The 21,374-nt window shown below is 44.9% G+C and overlaps 1 protein-coding gene across 1 annotated transcript in view; it reads right to left on the bottom strand.

Moving 5' to 3' along the window:
* LOC115075937 (IgGFc-binding protein-like) overlaps positions 1-21,374 on the bottom strand; it is a 400,171-nt gene that overhangs the window by 118,068 nt on the left and 260,729 nt on the right. The window contains exon 41 of the mRNA XM_029576916.1: positions 3,350-3,678. Within this exon, the coding sequence (XP_029432776.1) occupies positions 3,350-3,678 (329 nt within the window). The remainder of the gene's footprint in view (positions 1-3,349; positions 3,679-21,374) is intronic.

Here is a 21,374-nt window from a genome sequence, read left to right as displayed (position 1 = left end):
TAAAGGCCGCATATGAGTGAAAGCCCAAGAAACCAATTCCAGAGTTAAGGTCATGGATCCTAGTACTTGTAGGTAATCCCAGACCGTCTGAACTGGCTTGGATAACAAGGCACGCACCTGTACCTGCAGCTTGCACATCCGCTCCTCCGTAAGGGATACCGTCCCTAGCCGGGTGTCGAATAAAGCTCCCAAACATTCCAGTGACTGGGAAGGAACAAGCCGGCTGTTAGACTCGTTGACTACCCAGCCGAGAGACTGCAACAACTGAAGAACCCGGTGAATCACCTGCTGGCAGAGTAATTCCGATTTTGCATGGATCAGCCAATCGTCCAGGTACGGATGGACAAGGAGGCCTTCCCTGCGCAATTGTGCTGCTACCACTACCATAATTTTGGTGAATGTCCTGGGAGCAATGGCCAGACTGAAAGGTAGCACCTGAAATTGATAATGCTGGCCCAATATGGAGAACTGCAGGAACCTCTGGTGATTGGCCCGAATCTCAATGTGTAAATACGCCTCTGTAAGATCGAGGGATGCCAGGAACTCTCCCTGTAGGACCAACACAATCATGGACCGCAGAGTCTCCATACGGAACTGAAGAATACATAGGCACTTGTTGACCTGTTTGAGATCAAGTATGGGTCAAAACATTCCCTCTTTCTTTGGCACCACAAAGTAAATGGAATACCGACCTCTGCGAAGCTCCGCTGAGGGTACTGGAACAATGGTGCCAAGGTCAAGAAGACGTCGTAGAATGTCCTTTACCGCCTTGCATTTTAGAGCAAAACCGCAAGGGGAAACCAGAAAGCGCTGGTGGGGCCGGTGTACAAAATCTAACGCGTAACTGAGTCTTATCACAGTGAGAACCCACTGATCCGACGTGATCTTGGCCCACTCCTCGTAAAACCGAGACAATCTGCCTCTCACCACTATAACCGAGGAATGGACCAGCCGCACATCATTGGGAGGGATTGCCGCTAGCCACAGTCTGCCCAGAACCAGGTCTACCAAAGCATCTGCCTCGAAAGGATTGAGAATATGTCTGCTGTCTGCCGACATTGTGTCGAAAGGACGAAACTGAACCCCTGGAAGTCCTAGGCCTCCGAGCTCCTTGAAATCGAGACCTGGAAGTAAAGTACCCCCTTGGCTTCGGACAATCTTCCAGCAGCCGATGCACCTTATTCTCTCCTAACGACTGAATCAGATCCTCCAGTTCCTTTCCGAACAAGAGTTTGCCCTTAAAGGGCAAAGATCACAGTTGAGATTTGGAGGACACATCCACCGCCCAGTTGCAAAGCCATAACAGACATCTCGCTGACACAGCCAACACCATGGACCTGGCCGACGTGCGAAGCAAATCATGAAAGGCATCCGCACTGTAGGCAATCACCGCCTCGAGTTGCCCAGCTTGGAGCGCTTCCTTTTGGGAAAGCGACTTATTGGTCAACAGCTGTTGGAACCAGCAAAGGCCGACGCGCAAGGAAAAATTACTGCACATTGCTGTGTGAATCCCCAGCGCGGACACCTCAAAGAGCTTCTTGAGCTGAACCTCCAGCTTGCGATCCTTCAAATCCTTCAGAGCCGTCTCCCCGGTAACAGGGATGGTAGTCTTCTTCGTAACTGCAGCCACCGCTGCATCCACTTTAGGAACCCTTAACAGTTCCAAGGCCTCCTCAGGCAGGGGGGTAAAGTTTATCCATTACCTTTGCCACCTTAAGGCCCATATCCGGAGTGTCCCACTCCTTGAAGAGCAAATCCGTTGCTGAAAAGTGGAAAGGGAAAGCCGACGGCGGACCCCTCAGGCCTACCACTGGGTCCATAGCCCCAACCAAGACTCTTCTTGGGGCAGCTGGATACCTAACTCACTGAGGATAGCCGGAATCAGCAGGCCCAGTTCATCTCTTATGAAGAGGCGAACAACCTTCGGGTCGTCTTCGTCCGCTCCTTGGGTTCCACGCAGGCTACCCTGCGGGTGCTCTGCTTCCCCTTCAACCCCCCTTGGGGGTGGGGCGGGTAAATCCTGGTCGTCCAATTCAGAAGAAGTATCCGGATCCGCCACCAGAGTCCGGGTGCTAAAGGAACATGGGCCCCCCAAGGGACCCTGGTTCTGGCCAGACTTGGCTCGCTTCCAGGACCCTGTCACCGTCTGGACCCCTAGAAAGATCCTACCCTGGGTCGTAGAGGCTCCCTCTCCCTCCGGGAGACAGCTAGTGCACACCCCCTTGCACAACAAACGTGGCCGTGCGGTGCCGCAGGCCCTACACACGGCCCGGCGCGGCATGCTGCTACTACATAAACTCCCCTAACTCCTTCAGGAAGCGGCGAAACGGCACACAAAGTATCCCTAACGCGACCGGAGAGAAGGGAGAGTCAAGACGCACAATTAAAAGAACTATTTTTTTTTAAAATTTAAATACCTGACCAAAAGCCTACGGGTCCTGGATCAAGCTGGGGGGAGTGAGCCGGGCTCCCCAGTATCACCCCCAGTGACCTCCACAAGCTGGCAATAGTGGATAACCACCCAGTACCTCAGCTGCCTCTGAAACCAGGGGGGAATGGTCCCCTCAGAACCTTACCACCCCCTGGGAGGCTACAACTGGGACCTGAAGGCAACTCTCTGTGGTCCTAAGCAAACCTGATATGTCTTTTAAATTTGTTCTCTTTTTTTTTTTTTTTTTTGAACACCTAACTACCCTGTCTCAAATACAAACTAGGCCTTAAATCACAGACTGTAGGTTTTGCACCTCCTCCACCTGCTGGAGACAGAAGAATACTGCCAGACTGTAGGTGGCACCATCCTATATATGGCGGAGTTTTGTTTGATAAACCTCTGTCTCCATCTGCTAGAGGGAGGGCAAAATCCAGGAGTCTGGACTGATCTGGATACGTACAGGGAAATCCTATTGTCAATTCAATGGCATATATTGTGGCACTTTTCAAAAGCCCATTTACATAGGCAATGTGCATTTACATGGGTAAAACCCAATTTTAAGTGTGTTAATGCTTTTGCAAATCAGGCCCTTTGTTGGTACATGAGTATTCTTCTGAAATAAAGCATAGTATACAAAGATCACTTTCTTTGAAGGCCCAAAGAAGAAGAATTCTCAAAACAATGCAATTAAAATTGGAAATAAATTGACACTGTGCTCCTCCTGTAAGAACATTCCTTGACATGTTATTCCAAGATGTAGCAATGAAGTTTGTTAACTCACTGGTCTAGGAACCAGCAAAAGTATCTGAGCAAAATTTAACAAATAGATATTATTTTGACAATGAATTTAATTAGGCAGAATGCAGTTAGGTCATCTTCATAGTAAAGACCCCACAATTGTGGAGCTGAATAACTTACCCTGATTTTCCCAGTTTCACCCTTAACCATGGAAACCTTTATCCCATGGATATTGATGTTGATCTGTCGTACATAGGACACAGCCTGGTTCCCTCTGTTCTCATTCTTCTCATCTATGTTAAAGGGAACTAAGGTTGGGTCATTACCAGCATATTTAGCAAGGGTATAAGTGCAGGTGCCTTGCAGATCAAACTTGTATCCATCAAAAGATTTGTAGTGGGGATCTCCCCAGCCCCAGCAGGTGCCGGTGAAGTTTGGTATACACTGTGCTTTGCCATTCTTATTTTGACAGGTTTCATGTTCCCGGCATTTCAAGACTTTACATGGGTCTGCGGTAAAAAAGATGTATTTTGTTAGGCATTGCAATGTGATATAATTCAAAACTCAGTATGATTAATCAAAGAGTAACATAAGCTGTGGTTTTAGACATGAGTTTAGGGATCAGCCCAATGACTGAGTGAAAGCTTGACGTGATGCCCAACTTGTATTTTCTGCCTTTTGTTATCATGTAAACCGATATGATGTGTATTTTAATGTCGGTATAGAAAAAACTGTTAATAAATAAATAAATAAAGTGTCAGTTCCTTGTGTAAAGACTGCTGCTGAAGGAGCTCTGTCATTCCCTGACGAGAGAAAGAGCTATGCGTTGCCGTCATTCCATAAAATTGTTTCATTCTACACCAAGGTCAGCCACAAAAAGCATTCTTGGTACATGAGCACATTGGTATGCCAGTTTCTATCTGATGCATGTGCTGGCACTGAAAGTATTCAAATGGTCCACCTCAAGTTATTCCAATAAATACCATTGTTGATCATTTATCTACTATTCATTTAAATAACTCACTAGACTACTTGTAGCAAAAGTAATGTTTTAAAGATTTTGTTGACTATCATTTACTTATTGAAAGTCAGCTGGGCAGAAAGATCATGAACAATGTTTGAACAATGAGGTTTGGAAGAGTGTGTTCCTGAAATCATCCTCATAGGAAGGAGGAAAAGGAGAGCAAAGGCATATAAAGAAAGAAAAATAGGACAAAGACCAATTTCTAAATAAAGTAACATTTTCATTTCAAGAATAATTTTTCAAAAATGCCCTCAAGTTTGCATATTTGGAAAAAAATAAGACTGACTTGCAAGGGAGAATTTTGCTAAAATTTGCTGGGTTTATTTGTAATTCTTTGGGCATTGATAAGAAACTTCTCATACTGCACAATGTACATGGATGGCACCAAAGAGAGAATATTCCATTTGCTGGATGTGATAATATTGTATGGACTTTTTTCTCACACTCACCTATACTCCAGGATGACTCCATTTTGCATTAAAAATGTATTAAATGTATTAAGGGAGGTCATTGATTTTAAACTGTTAAGGGAATTTTATATAGAGCACCTTTTATGTAACTTTGTTCTTTTATCTAATTGTTATTGCTGATTGTTTATTGTTTGTTTATAATTCTGTTGTATGTGTATTTTGTAATCTGCTTAACATGGCATCGCCATTATAGACAGAATAAAAGTGTTTTAAATAAGTAATAAAATAAATATTGCCTTATTTCACAGTGATTCATTTGTGATTTTATGTTATTATAACAGCTTATCGTATTACTTATGGCTTCAAATGTATCAAGAGCTTTGGTCAATTTTGAGAAAATCTAAAATTAGTTTCTTTATTTATATTCATTAAAGGTTTCACCCTTAAATGCTATGGATCATCATACCACCCTGCAGCTTGCAAGATCACAGTTTCACTTGCATATCTACCGCTCGGGGTCACTTTTAATCATTGGTCCGCAATAATAATTTTTTAGAGATATGCATTTTTGGTTTTTTCTTTTAAAATCAGTAAATGGTACTTCCCTTGTCTTTGAAGTATTTGGTATCCGAGTCCAGAGTCCATCCCCTTTATCATTTTTGTTGCCCTTCTCTGTACCTTCTCCATCGCAAATATATCTTTTTTTGAGATGAGGCGACCAGAACTGTACACAGTATTCAAAATGTGGTCTCACCATGGAGCGATACAGAGCCATTATGACATTTTTTGTTTTATTCACCATTCCCTTCCTAATAATTCCTAAAAGAAAATTGGTTCTTACCTGCTAATTTTCGTTCCTGTAGTACCAAGGATCAGTCCAGAGAAGTGGGTTGTGTATCCCTACCAGCAGATGGAATCAAAGAACAAAGCTTTGGGCAGTGCCATATATACAAGAGTGGTTATCAAAAACTGTATAAATGTATGATGTATAAACTAGTCGCCAATTCAAAACAACATCATATATATCAACACAATTCTAAAGTTAGATGTGCTATTCCAAAGTAGGCTGAAAAGTTGGTTGAAACAGAGTTAACCTCATATAATTATTATGGCAGGCTCGTATTTGTTATGCCTTTATGCCATACATGTAATGGTGGTACATTTTTACGTCACCAAGTGTTTATAATCACTGGTTACTCTGCAAGAATATATTTTTAGGAAAAGAAATTTTTTTGCATTTGCAATGTCCCAGCGTTGCGGTGAGTCAGTGTAGCAGGAAAAAGACAGCTGTATAACTGGCTACGGCCCGACACGATTCGTGTTTCTGTTATTCTTCCTCAGGGGCCAACAATTGCAATATAGAACAAATTGCCATGTCTAAATTTAAGAAAAGAAAGTTTGTCTTATGGGTGAAACAAGCTGACTTCACAAAACATTATTGCACACTGTTATACATACGTTTTTCACCGTCTATACGTAGGTTGCTTCTGCTACCAAGGTGTAGCTATCGCCGGACAGCAGGATCCGCCATTTGAGATGCAGGTTTTAAACCTGCTAGCTTCTTGGGAAGGAACCAATCTTGGGAAGGACCTGGTTCTCAAGGATATTGCATTATTTGAAAAGAATCCCACTCATCCTTATATTAATTTTTCTCCATCATCTCGAGAAGCCCTCCGCTCATTATCTTCCAATTCCCAAATTGTAATTAAACCAGCGGACAAAGGTGGCAGTGTGGTCATTCAAGGCCGCGATCAATATATATCATCCATAACATCTCAATTATCAGACACCAAATATTATAAAGCTCTACCTGAAGATCCGACAGATCATATAGCTGAATTGATTAACACGTTGTTAGAAGAAAAACGTACCCCTTTTCTAACTCATAAGGAGCGCACATTTTTGCAGGTGAAGAATCCAAGGATCCCAATAATGTATGGGGTTCCCAAAATATATAAATCCCTGTTAGATCCACCCTTGAGACCCATTGTGGCCAGCAATGGATCTTTATTAGAACCCCTAGCTATTTTCTTGGACATTTTTTTGAAACCTATAGTGACTAAAACGCGGTCTTTTGTCCAGGACACCACGCATGTTCTCAGGATATTAGATACATATACAACTCTTGAACAACCCGTGATTTTAATGACAATGGACGTGGTGTCACTTTATACAAATGTATCTCATGAAACAGCTCTTTGTACTATTTGTGAATGTCTTCGAGATACCATGTCTGGATCCCGGATCCCTTTTGCATTTATATATGAGATCGCTAAATTAGTTATTCAGCACAATTATTTTTCTTTCATGGGTCATTACTATCTACAAACCCACGGTATTGCGATGGGTTCATCAGCAGCTCCATCCATAGCGAACCTGGTTATGGATAAATTTGAGAAACAACACATATATGATTCCCCAAGGTTCAAGCAGGTCCAGCTATGGATTAGATACATCGACGACCTTCTGATATTTTGGAAAGACGATCTTACATCTCTTGTGGCATTCACGGAATGGATCAATACCATAGATGATGATTTAAAATTCACATCCCAACACAGTTTTCAGAACATAGCATTCTTGGACATACTTATTACTATTCAAAATTTACAACTGTGTACTACCTTATATCGAAAGAAAATAGAGAGAAATAACCTATTGATGTATCACAGCTTCCATCCCAAAGCTTTTAAAAACGGACTCCCAGTCAGTCAATTTTTCCGAATCAGAAGACTGTGTTCTTCCGTTAGTGACTTCAAATTTCAAGCTAATATTTTAGCGACATGCTTTTTTGATCGCGGATACCCCTTTTCAGCAGTCCATAGAGCATATAAAAGGGCATGGTATTCCCCACGGCAAGCCCTCTTACAATACAAATCAAAGGAACCGATGACAAAAGATATATGCGTTCTTACACACACTGATAAATCCTATCTCATTATGGACAGTATCAAGAAACACTGGCACATTTTACAACTGCACTCTATATTTTCTGAATATCCAATATTCGCTTACAAACGTAGTCAAAATCTTAAAGACCTAGTAGTCCGAGCAGATTTGGATCTCCGGATGCCACTTAAAACAGCAGGGCAACATACTCGATGCGCGCAATGCGATATGTGTGCCACAACCATAGAAGGTACAGAATGGCATCATCCTCTAACAGGACACACATATTATAAGAGATCCAATACCACATGCAATTCCACATCTGTCGTGTATGTGATACAATGCCCCTGTTCCTATTTATATGTTGGCCGTACGAGCAGGAAAATCAAAATTCGTCTCCATGAACACAGGAGTCGGCTCAACACGGGTAACATGGAGGCACCAATGGTAAGTCATTGCATAACTGCAGGACATACTTTCGATCAACTGCATTGGACAATTCTTGAACAAGTAAACAAACATCCTCGCGGAGGTGATCTTAATTTTACATTAAATTACCGTGAACAATGGTGGATATTCACATTGGACTCAGAATCTCCAAATGGTTTAAATGACACTGTCGAATGGTCCTCTCTGTACTAGCATATGATTGGCTCCTGTTCTACCTAACCCTGTTTTTGATTGGTTCCTTCCCAAGAAGCTAGCAGGTTTAAAACCTGCATCTCAAATGGCGGATCCTGCTGTCCGGCGATAGCTACACCTTGGTAGCAGAAGCAACCTACATATAGACGGTGAAAAACGTATGTATAACAGTGTGCAATAATGTTTTGTGAAGTCAGCTTGTTTCACCCATAAGACAAACTTTCTTTTCTTAAATTTAGACATGGCAATTTGTTCTATATTGCAATTGTTGGCCCCTGAGGAAGAATAACAGAAACACGAATCGTGTCGGGCCGTAGCCAGTTATACCGCTGTCTCTTTCCTGCTACACTGACTCACCGCAACGCTGGGACATTGCAAATGCAAAAACATTTCTTTTCCTAAAAATATATTCTTGCAGAGTAACCAGTGATTATAAACACTTGGTGACGTAAAAATGTACCACCATTACATGTATGGCATAAAGGCATAACAAATACGAGCCTGCCATAATAATTATATGAGGTTAACTCTGTTTCAACCAACTTTTCAGCCTACTTTGGAATAGCACGTCTAACTTTAGAATTGTGTTGATATATATGATGATATATACAAGAGTGCCACCTGCAATCCCTCAGTATTGTCCTGTACCCAAACCCAGGCTAACAGAACTACAGAGCAAGGGGTAGCAATCAACAAAACCCTGACTACCCCTATGCCCGAACCAAAAAGTAAACTAAACCAACCGTGCATAACTGCTCCATCAATCCATTCTGCAAAAAGGAGCTTCATGAAATGCTTCAGGCCACATTATCGGCCAACAGTAGCCAACACAGTCTTTCGGAATCTGAAATAAGGGGTGGGCCTCTGGACTGATCCTTGGTACTTCAGGAACGAAAATTAGCAGGTAAGAACCAATTTCCTTTTCCCAGTACGTACCAGGATCAGTCCAGAGAAGTGGGATGTACCCAAGCCACCTTATACTGGGCAGACCCCCGAAAGACCTGCACGCAGAACACTCTCACCGAAAGACGACTCATCAGATGCCTTGACGTCGAATCGATAATGCTTAGTGAAAGTGTGAATCGAAGACCACACTGCCACCCTACAGATCTCCTGAGGTGACAAGAACTGACACTCTGCCCAGGAAGTAGCCTGGGCTCTAGTGGAGTGAGCCCTGAGACCCAATGGCACTTGCCGACCATAGGCAATGTACGCCGAGCAAATTACTTCTTTAATCCACTGAGAAAGAGTCGCTTTAGACGCTTTATCTCCTTTATTCGGTCCCCCAAAATGGATAAATAAATGGTCAGAATGTCTGAAGTCATTGATAACCTCCAGATACCGCATTAAGGCTCGATGCACGTTCAAAAGATGAAGATCTCTGTCCTGAGAAGGGTCTCGAGACCAACGTGGAAACCCAGGCAGTTCCACCGTCTGATTTACATGAAAGGAGGAAACCACCTTAGGGATGAATGATGGGACAGTCCTCAAAGTCACCTGATCCACCGATATACGGAGAAAGGGGTCCAGACACGACAGCGCCTGTAGCTCTGAAATCCGACAAGCTGAACAAATGGCCACCAAAATCACCATCTTCAAAGTTAGATCCTTCAGGGAAGATCCGCGGAGAGGCTCGAAAGGAGCACCACAAAGGACTCGGAGAACTAAATTTGGGTTCCAATCTGGGCATACTGGGCAGACAGGAGGCTGCAAATGCTTGACACCTTTAAGAAAATGGGAAATGTCCAGATGCGCTGCCAAGGAACAGCCATTAAACCGTCCCCGCAGGGTACCCAGGGCCGCAACCTGTACCTGAAGGGAATTGAACGCTAGCCCCTTAGTAAGCCCCTGTTGAAGAAAATCAAGGATTCGAGGGACCTCGACTGATAGAGGGTCGTAGGTCTGTTGACTACACCACGCCTCAAAAAGCTTCCCAACGCGCACATAAGCCATAGAGGGGGCCGGACGTCGCGCCTGCAGAAGGGTGGAAATGATCTGCTCAGAATAGCCCTTTAAGCATAAAAGTTGCCTCTCAAAAGCCAAGCCACAAGAGAGAAGTGATCCTCACGATCTGAAAATATGGGTCCCTGTCGGAGCAGACGTGGTAGATGAGCTATTTGTAAAGGGCCTTCATCAGCAAGATGCACGAGATCTGCGAACCACGGACGATGCGGCCACTCTGGAGCCACTAGGACTTTCTGGCCAGGGTTGAGTTCTATGCGGCGGAGAAGTCGACATATGAGCGGCCAGGGAGGAAAGGCATACAGGAGAATTCCCGTGGGCCAGGGACACACGAGAGCATTGATGCCCACCGAACCTTGCTCTCTTCGATGACTGAAGAAACGTTCCGTCTTCGTATTCGCCCGTGTTGCCATTAGGTTTAACTGGGGTTCTCCCCATTTGGCGTAAATGTGGTTCCACGCATTGGCAGACAGTTCCCATTCTCCTGGATCGAGTTGTCTGCTGAGAAAGTCCGTTTGAACATTCTCTACCCCCGTGACATATGAGGCGGCAATGCCCCCTAGATGACGTTCTGCCCAAGTGAACAAAAGTCGTGCTTCGAGCGCCACCACCGGACTTCGAGTCCCGCCTTGCCGGTTGATGTATGCCACCGACGTCGCATTGTCGGAGAAGACGGGCACCATTCTGCTCTGAATCCAAGGTAGAAAGGCTTGTAAGGCTAGACGCATTGCTTTTGTCTCGAGGCGATTGATGGACCATGATCCTTCCATCGCTGACCACAGCGGACCTTTCCGCACAGACTGCTCCCCAGCCGGTAAGGCTGGCATCGGTGGAGATGATCAGCCAATTCTGAGGGTCAAAATTTACCCCCCCCCCCCCCCCGTTCCAGATTGTTGCACGATAGCCACCATGAAAGACTGACCCGGGATTCAGGAAGGAGTCTCATTGGCAGGTGAAACTGTTCTGACACTGAGCTCGATCAAGACAGAAGTCCCCACTGTAATGGACGTAAGTGAGCGAAAGCCCATGGAACCAAATCCAGGGTAGAGGCCATGGAGCCCAGGACTTGAAGATGATGCCATACTGTGGGAGTGCTCCTCCAAAGAAGCGAGTGGATCTGGTCTTGCAACTTTGTTATGCGATCTGCCGACAGAAATACCTTGCCCTGCAAGGTATCAAATTTGGCTCCTAGATAATTCAACACCTGGGTAGGTTCCAAGTGACTCTTCTGTACATTGATCACCCAGCCCAATGACTGCAACGTGAACATCACCACGCAAACCGATCTCTCGCAGTCCTTCCGAGACTTTGTGCGGATCAACCAGTTGTCCAGGTTCGGGTGGACCAATATTCCTTCCTTGCGAAGGAATGCTGCCACCACCACCATTACTTTCGTGAATGTTTGAGGAGCCATTGCGAGGCCAAATGGAAGGGCCAAAATTGGAAGTGTTGCCCCAACACCTTGAAATGCAGAAAATTCTGGTGACTTAACCTGATAGGGATATGAAGGTACGCTTCGGTGAGATCCAGGGACGCTAGAAACTCCCCAGTCTGCACCGCCGCCATCACTGTCTGCAAGGTTTTCATCCAAAAACGAGGAATCCATAGGCAATGGTTCACTTTCTGCAGATCGAGAATGGGCCGAAACGTGCCCTCCTTTTTGGGCACCACAAAGTAAATCAAATAACGGCCCCTTCCGTACTGTGCCTCCAGAACCGGGGCAATAGCCTTGAGGTCGAGAAGTCATTGTAGGGTCCCCTGGACCGCCTCGTGCTTGCTGAGTGAAACAACTCTGGATTCCACAAATACCTCTCGTACCGGTCACAAGAATTCCAAGGCGTAGCCGTCTCTGATTACCTCTAAGACCCAACAGTCTGAGATAATCCTTGCCCATTCCATGTAAAAGCTGGATAATCTGCCTCCTACAGCTTCGACGACGGAATGGGTGCTCTTGGCTTCATTGGGAGGCTTTGGTGTTTCTTGCACCCAGATGTCCCGAGTCCCTACCCGGTCGGCGACCGCCACGAAAGGACTGCTGGTGCCCTATAGCCGGTTTAGAAGCAGCCAGTGTGGTGTATCTGCTAGACCTGTGTCCCGGAAACGAGCTCGAGGGGGAAATGCCTTCTTGGATGATCTCCTGTCTTCTGGCAACCGATTGCCCTTGGATTCAGCCAGCAATTTTACCAGTTGGTCCAGTTCCTCTCCAAACAGGAGTTTGTCTTTAAAAGGTAGGTTGCACAGCTGGGATTTAGAGGACAAATCCGCCGCCCAATTCCTCAGCCAAAGTAGACGCGGCGGCGACACCATGGAGACCATATTCCTCGCCGAGGTTCTCACTAGATCATCAGGGCATCTGCCACATAGGCGATACCCGCCTCCAAACGGGTGGACTGTAACACCCTTCTGCCGCTTGTTCCGGCACGGGTAGATGCCTCTTGCACCCAACACAGACATGCTCTCTTGCATGAGGCTGGGGCAGATTGCAGCCCGCAGACTCAGCGCTGCGACCTCGAATGCCCATTTCAACTGGATTTCCAGCTTCCGGACCCGCATGTCTTTCAGGGTGGCCGCCCCAGCGACCGGAATAGTGGTCTTTTTAGTGACCGCCGAGACTGCAGCATCCACCTTAGGGATCTTCAACAGGTCTAAAACATCTGACGAAAGGAGATATAGTTTAGCCATCGCTCTGCCCACTTTCAGACTGGCATCCGGAGCCTCCCACTCCTGGTTCACCAGTTTGCGCACCTTCTTCGGTAGAGGAAAGGAAGTCGTGGGACCCCTAATGCCGTCGAGAACTGGATTAACCCCCTCATTATCCGACTCTTCCTAAGACACCTTAAGGCCCAGGACCTGTGGAATGAGGGGACGCAGTTCGTCCCTTTTAAATAATCGGACCACACTGGGATCGTCACCCTCCGCTGGCGGTGTCTCGGAGTCATCTATATCCATATCCACATCCGTCTGATCCGGGTCCAACCCCGCTCCTGCGGGGCGGCCTGACCCTGAACCCGGCAGTGGGTCCTGAGCGCCCTAAACGGCTCCCCTGATTTAGGGGCAATGGATCCATAGGGCACTGCCCAGGATCTGCAGCCCTATCTAATTTCTCAGGGGGATGACCGATGTCCTCCTGGATTCCAGGTCTCTTCACTGCCATGCGTTTGCGAGCTAAGAAGGCTTCGTGCATGAGGAGGACAAACTCCAGGGAAAACCCCTCCGGAGCCCCCTCCCAGGGAATTTACCGGAGGTGAAATGTCCGTTCCTCCCGCGGGGTCCTCCCCTACGGGTGCTAAAACAGGGGGGGGGGGGCTCCTCCTCCCACGAGGCTAAGCCCGGGGCACCCGGGTCGACCCCGGAGGGAGGGCCCTCCGGTCCCGATAACTCTCCTACCTCTTGAGCGCAATCAGGGCACAAACACCCCATGTCCAGAACCTGCGCGCGAGTGCCACACATGTATTTATTTATTTATTTTTAATTTTTATATACCGGTGTTCCTGTATGCAGTACAAATCACATCGGTTTACATTGAAACAGAACATAATAATTCGCCTGGAGGCGGTACATGGAACAAAGGTTTCGGAACTTGGACCGGGGAAACTATTCAAGCTTAACATTATGAAATTTCGTGGATTACAAACACATGCGGCAGGCCGGCGATTTTGAGTGCAGCCCCATCTATGGAGTCGCGGCGCCTCATGGAGCAAGGAGGAAGAAGGCTGTGATTGCCACACCACCACGCGTAGCTGCAACACGGGAAAAAATTCAGGCAGTGAGGCAAAAAAATAGAGAAAAAACTGGTGCACCGACGGGCCGCAGTAAAAAAGCCTGCCTCTGAGTGAAAAAGCCGCTGCGGGTAATAAAACAACAGCTGGTCTAAAAGAGAAACTTACCCCATCCCTTTCCCAGCAGCCTGGAGCTCCGGGAGAGAAGGGAACCAGGAGCTGACAGCCTCCCCACACGGCCACTGAGGGTCCGATCCCACCATACCGACTCCTTACCTCACAGTCGACTGCATCAGGCCAGACGCGCAAAGTAAGACACTTTGCTAAAATTTTTTTTTTTTTTACACAAACTTTACTGAGGCCAAAACTGAGGATGCCCTAGCAGGATCAAGAGAGCAGCTGCAGCAGTGTCTGCGTTGAGTAACCAGGACCCCTGGCCTTCACACACGGACTCGGAGTGGACGAGACCCTGACAGGGATATCCAATCCCCCGGACACCCTGCTTCCATGAGGGATGGCCCACGAAGCTGCCTAACACCTCAGGAAGCAACCGCAAGAAAAAGAAAAAAATTACTAATTACTGAAAAATTCCGATAAAAAAACTTCAGGAGTGCATCTCTGCCATCTGCTGGAGTCAGAGAAATACTGAGGGACTGCAGGTGGCACTCTTGTATATATGGCAGTGCCCAAAGCTTTGTTCTCTGACTCCATCTGCTGGTAGGGATACACAACCCACTTCTCTGGACTGATCCTGGTACGTACTGGGAATATTCTATTTGCTTTTTTAACTGCCGCAGCACACTGAGGTGACGATTTCAATGTATTATCCACTATAAAGCCTAGATCTTTTTCCTGGGTGGTAACTCCTAATATCATGTAACTACAGCATGGGTTATTTTTCCCTATATGCATCACCTTGCACTTGTCCACATTAAATTTCATCTGCCATTTGGATGCCCAATCTTCCAGTCTTACAAGGTCCTCCTGTAATGTATCACAGTCTGCTTTGATTTAACTACTCTGAATAATTTTGTATCATCTGCAAATTTGATAATCTCGCTCGTCGTATTCCTTTCCAGATCATTTTTTTTTTCATTTTTTATTTATGCTAATTATATTTACAAACAAGCAGCAATATCAACTTGTCATTTCTACAGGTGCAAGCAAACAAATTTACAAACTTTAGAAACTTTTTATAAGAAATCAGACCCTGTTATAAAGCAACAAAAGAGCCAAGATAACATAGTTATGAGCAAATTTTGGAAAAGAAAAAACTAGGAAATATGTGGTACAACACTTTCATTACTGAGACTTGGAATCAGTGCAGGTAATTTGGCATCAAGAAATTTCCTTAACTCACTTGGGTCTAAAAACACATACCTTTGCTGCTGATGTTTCACAACACATTTGCATGGATAATATATTGTACTCTGAGCACCTATAGATCTTAATTCCTGATTCATCTGAAGAAAATTCTTTCTACGAATTTGGGTACCCCTCGTGATATCGGGAAAAGTCCAAACCTTTTGACCCAGGAAGATTTTGTCTCTATGTTTTAAGGATAATCTTAGTATCTTATCCCTCTCTGAGCTTTTTATAAACTTTACACATAAGGTTCCTCTAAAATCTACCTGCTCTGACATAGACTGTTCTAAGAAAGCAGTAAGATTATTTATATCATTTTGTGCTCTTATATTTTGCTGAGCTACTTCCGATATTTCATTCTTCCTTTTTCCCAATGAGATAAAGAAAATTTTTTCTATGGATGGTAGCTCAGCAATATCAAGCATTAGATTTTCCATCATAAATTTTTTATACTGTTCGTATGGTGATATAAGTTTGATGCTGGGGAAATTGAGAACTCTTAAGTTATTATATCTAATTGTATTTTCAATCATCTCAATTTTCTTATTATTTATCAATTCCCCCTGGATCAAACCCGCTTGAACCTTTTCAATTTGCTCACAACGATTTTCAAATCTTACAATCTTTTCTCCATGCAAAGACATTTCTGGTTCAACTTTCATTATCCGATTCTGTATATCAACTACTATATTATTCAAAGACAATATCACAGATTTTAAATCGGTTAAAGTAGACCAGACATTTTCTAAAGTTATAGGCTGTGATTGGGGCACAATTGAGTTATTAGGTAAATTCACTGTTCCGGGGGAACATGGTTCAAACCTCTTATCAGAGGCCACTGTTCTCCCCTCATGCCCCGATGGTGTAGATGTTAGGGGGAATTCATCCTTTCCATTAGAATTCCCTCTAATTTTTGGCCTTGCCCCTAATTTCTCCAGGTTTCCTCCGATAGTAGCAGCTTCCTCTAACAACTTAGGTTGATTCTGCCCTACCAAAACTGAAGAATGAGCAAAGTTCGGTGGCATAGGAGCCTCAGGTTCTCCGGGGCTTAAAGTGATGTTAAAGTCCAAAGGGGTAAGTGCTTGCTCGGCACTTAATCCCATATCTGGAAGCCCTCCCGGAGTCAACGTACCAGTTCGTGTGAAAAAAGAACCTATAGTAGGCTGAGGTGGGATAGGAGTAATTGGGGTCGGGGGTTCCCCTCTAACTCTCCCCTTCCTCTTTGAATGCGGCATTGAACAAAGAAATATATCTACGGTCTCTTTTCCACAAAATTAACAGTTACCTTGGACTCTCACTTGGCAGTCAAACTGTTTCCGGAGTCCTCCGTCGTTTCTCCGTCCTTCTCCGGACTAAGCCGGACAAAGCCGCGCACGCCCCTTAGGCTTTGGTGGCGCGCCGGCGACTAAGGCGCGCCTGGGAGCGCCGATTATATGGGCGCAGGCCCCTCCCGCTGACGTCCGAGGGACCAGGAAACGGAGCTCAGCTGTGCCTCTGGAACCAGGTAATGCCTCCGTTCACAGAAAGACTGCGGTTTCCCCTCCACAGTACCGCCGATTATATGGGCGCAGGCCCCTCCCGCTGACGTCCGAGGGACCAGGAAACGGAGCTCAGCTGTGCCTCTGGAACCAGGTAATGCCTCCGTTCACAGAAAGACTGCGGTTTCCCCTCCGCAGTACCGCCGATTATATGGGCGCAGGCCCCTCCCGCTGACGTCCGAGGGACCAGGAAACGGAGCTCAGCTGTGCCTCTGGAACCAGGTAATGCCTCCGTTCACAGAAAGACTGCCCCTTTCCAGATCATTTATATATATATTGAAAAGCACTGGTCCAAGTACAGATCCCTGAGGCACTCCACTGTTTACCCTTTTCCACTGAGAAAATTGACCATTTAATCCTACTCTGTTTCCTGTCTTTTAACCAGTTTGTAATCCATGAAAGGACATCGCCTCCTATCACATGACTTTTTTGTTTTCTTAGAAGCCTCTCATGAGGGACTTTGTCAAATGCCTTCTGAAAATCCAAATACACTACATCTACCGGTTCACCTTTATCCACATGTTTATTAACCCCTTCAAAAATCTGAAGTAGATTTGTGAGGCAAGACTTGCCTTGGGTAAATTTCTGATGACTGTGTTCCATTAAACCATGTCTTTCTATATTTTCTGTGATTTTGATCTTTAGAATAGTTTTCACTATTTTTCCCAGCACTAAAGTCAGGCTCATTGGTCTATAGTTTCCTGGATCACCCCTGGAGCCCTTTTTAAATATTGGGGTTACATTGTCCACTCTCCAGTCTTCAGGTACAATGGATGATTTTAAAGATAGCTTATACATTTTAACTACTAGATCAGAAAATTCATTTTTTAGTTCCTTCAGAACCCTGACTTGCATAACATCCAGTCCAGGTGATTTGCTACTCTTTAGATTGGCAATCTGGCCTACTATGTCTTCCAGGGTCACAGTATTTTGGTTCAGTTCATCTAACTCCTCACCGTTGAAAACCATCTCCGGAACTGGTAACTCCCCAAAATCCTCATTAGTAAACACAGAAGCAAAGAATTCATTTAGACTTTCAGCAATGGCCTTATCTTTCCTAAGATCCCCTTTAATCCCTCCTCACAACCAACTCCCTCACAGATTTCTTGCTTCGGATATATTTTAAAAAGTTTTAATTATGAGTTTTTGCCTCTATGGTCAACTTCATTTCAAATTCTCTCTTAGATTGCTTTATCAATGTTTTACACTTGACTTGCTTATGCATTTTCCTATTTTCTTCTGATGGATTTCTTCTTCCATTTTTTTGAAGGATTTTTTTTTAGCTAAAGTAGCCTCTTTCACCTCACCTTTTAACCATGCTGGTAATCATTTTGCCTTCCTCTCACTATTCTTAATGAGTGGAATGCATCTGGACTGCACTTCTAAGATTGTATTTTTAAACAATGTCCATGCCTGTTGTACACTTTTAACCTTTGCAGCTACACCTGTCAGTTTTTTTCTATTTTCCTCATTGTATCAAAGTTTCCCTTTAGAAAATTTAGTGTTAGAACTGTAGATTTATATATTGTCCCCCTTCCAGTCATTAGTTCAGATTTGCTCTTTCTTAGACTTCTGGCATTGGCATACAGACATTTCAAAGTGTGTTTTTGTTTGTATTAACAACCTGCTTTTCAGTTGTTAGGGATAATTTAGAAATCTTTAGCTCAGGTGATTTTTTACATATAGGCACATGGACTGTGTTTGCTTTTATTGGAACATCTCTGTTGGGATGCCCTAACTCTCCTGTTTCATTAGTATCCTTCAAGGATACATTCCTCCAAACCATGCACTGCTGAGCGACTGTCAGCTTTCCCCCTTGTTCTAGTTTAAAAGCTGCTCTATCTCCTTTATAAAAATTAGTGCCAGCAGCTTGGTTCCACTCTGGCTAGGGTGGAGTCTATCCTTTGGGAAAAGTCTCCCTTTCCCCAAAAGGTGTTGCATATAGGGAAAAATAATCCTTGCTGTAGTTACACAATGTTAGGTTCCATATTAGGAGCTACCACCCAGGAAAAAGATCTAGGCATCATAGTGGATAATACTTTGAAATAGTTGGCTCAGTGTGCTGCAGCAGTCAAAAAAGCAAACAGAATTTTAGGAATTATTAGGAAGGGAATGGGTTATAAAACGGAAAATGTCATAATGCCTCTATATCGCTCTATGGTGAGACCTCACCTTGAATACTGTGTACAATTCTGGTCGCCGCATCTCAAAAAAGATATAATTGCGATGGAGAAGGTACAGAGAAGGGCTACCAAAATGATAAGGGGAATGGAACAGCTCCCCTATGAGGAAAGACTAAAGAGGTTAGGACTTTTCAGCTTGGAGAAGAGATGGCTGAGGGAGGATATGATAGAGATGTTTAAAATCATGAAAGGTCTAGAACGGGTAGATGTGAATGGGTTATTTACTCTTTTGGATAATAGAAAGACTAGGGGGCACTCCATGAAGTTAGCATGGGGCACATTTAAAATTAATCGGAGAAAGTTCTTTTTTACTCAACACACAATTAAACTCTGGAATTTGTTGCCAGAAGATGTGGTTAGTGCAGTTAGTGTAGCTGGGTTCAAAAAAGGTTTGGATAAATTCTTGGAGGAGAAGTCCATTAACGGCTATTAATCAAGTTTACTTAGGGAATAGCCACTGCTATTAATTGCATCAGTAGCATGGGATCTTCTTAGTGTTTGGGTACTTGCCAGGTTCTTTTAGCCTGGTTTGGCCTATGTTGGAAACAGGATGCTGGGCTTGATGGACCCTTCGTCTGACCCAGCATGGCAATTTCTTATGTTCTTAAGTTGTTTTCTAAAACACTTTAAGTCTCGTTGTGCCCTTAATTCTGCTGGTAACTCATTCCACAAGAATACTGGAGTTTGAGTCCGCTGCAGCTTATGTTCTCGTAAAGGAGGAATATCTAATAAGTTAGTACTATTAGATCTCAAAATACGAGAGGGATCATAAAACTGCACTTTCGTACTTAGGAAGTTGGAGGCATCTGAATGATGAGTAATCCTAGAAATCTGATGTGCTGGAGGTAGTCCTTTGGCCTGGCGCAGGATTGGTATGGCCCTCTAGGGGGACCCAGAGGGTTCCTGCCACCAGGAGACAGAGGCTAGCTGTATCTTTATTTATTTATTTATTTATTTATTTATTTATTTAAAAACTTTTCTATACCGTCGTTTATTATTGCACCATCACAACGGTTTACAGGGCGGCACGCATATATGTATTTGATTAAATTCTTACTACCAAAGTGCCAAAACATTTACGGTAACAATTTCATAATCTAAGGTATATAATGTGAGTTGTGGATCTTGTCTTTTATATATGATTAATAGGAAATCATATAATAATTGAACTTTAAACTGCATGTTTCTTAAATTATTCTATAGTGATGAATAGACAATTATGCTCATAGGGTGACTTTAGCTTAGTGTAGATGTATATTCGCTTATTCCTTTAAACTTCTTGTTCCCCATTCATATTGTAGAATGCTTTTTTGAAAAGCCATGTTTTTAAACTTTTTTTTAAAGCTTTTTAAATCACTTTGTAATCTTGTTTCGAGTGGCAATGAGTTCCATAATGCTGGTCCGGCTAAGGAAAGGGCTCTATCTCTAACTTGGGTAAGTTTTGCTGTCTTGACTGAGGGGATGGTTAGTAGAGCTCTGTTGGCTGATCTAAGATTTCTTTGTGGGACGTGTAAGCGTAGTGCTGTGTTTAACCAAAAACGGCCTGGGGGCTCCACGGGTTGAACCCTTGGATTTCTGGACTGCCTGGGCTTAGGTTGGCTTCTGAGACTCTCCTGGAGAGATGGTGGAGAGGTGTGCCCACGACCAGAAGAGGTGCACGGCTGAAGATGAACAGATGAGCTAGGCTGGAACCTGGAATACCGGAGACCACGGGTATGAGGTAGGGACTGAAAGTCCTCCGGGTAGGATAGGCAGCGCCTAGTGGTGTAGCTTGAGGAAGGCCGCGGATGGCGTCAGTGCAGGCGGACTGGGTGGTCACAGAAGGAGCAAAGAGAGTGTCCGAAAGAAGCGCAAGGGTCAAAGCCAGGGTATCCAATCGAGGAAGGTCAGCCAAAGCAAGGGTCAGTTCCAGGTATCAGTCTGAGCATGGTTAGAGGTGAGCAGAGGTTGGTTCCAGGTATCAATCCAAGCATAGTCAGAGGCAAGCCAAGGTCCATATCGAGTATCAGTCCGAGGGATACAACATGGGTTGTGAAAGGTGGAACGGAACTCAGGAGTGAAGAAACACAGGAATAGGCACTGGAACACAAGGAGGACCACAGGAATACAGGAGCAGACTCAGGAACACTGGAACAAGCACAGGAACACAGGAACAAACGCAGGGATGCAGGAACACTGGAACAAGCATGGGAACGCAGGAATGAGGACAGCAACTAGCTTCACCGGGGATGATGACCCGTTTGCCAAGGCGAGGGACTGAGGTGCAGGCCCTCGCCTAAATATGGTGCTCAGGTGATGTCATCTGTGCGCGCCGCGGAGCGGTTTCCCACCCCTGGCCCTTTAAAGGGCTGGGCAGTCCGCGCGTGCGTGCCTAGGGATGGGCCTGATGCGGAGGAGGACGCCAAGCCCCAGCGTGGGGCGAGCTCGGAGGATGGAGGCCCCGAAGGCCCTGGGGACGCCGCCACGGGACACC

This window comes from Rhinatrema bivittatum, chromosome 14 (assembly GCF_901001135.1).
Source record: "Rhinatrema bivittatum chromosome 14, aRhiBiv1.1, whole genome shotgun sequence".
Classification (NCBI taxonomy): Eukaryota; Metazoa; Chordata; class Amphibia; order Gymnophiona; family Rhinatrematidae; genus Rhinatrema; species Rhinatrema bivittatum.
This window is presented reverse-complemented; position numbering and strand designations above follow the sequence as displayed.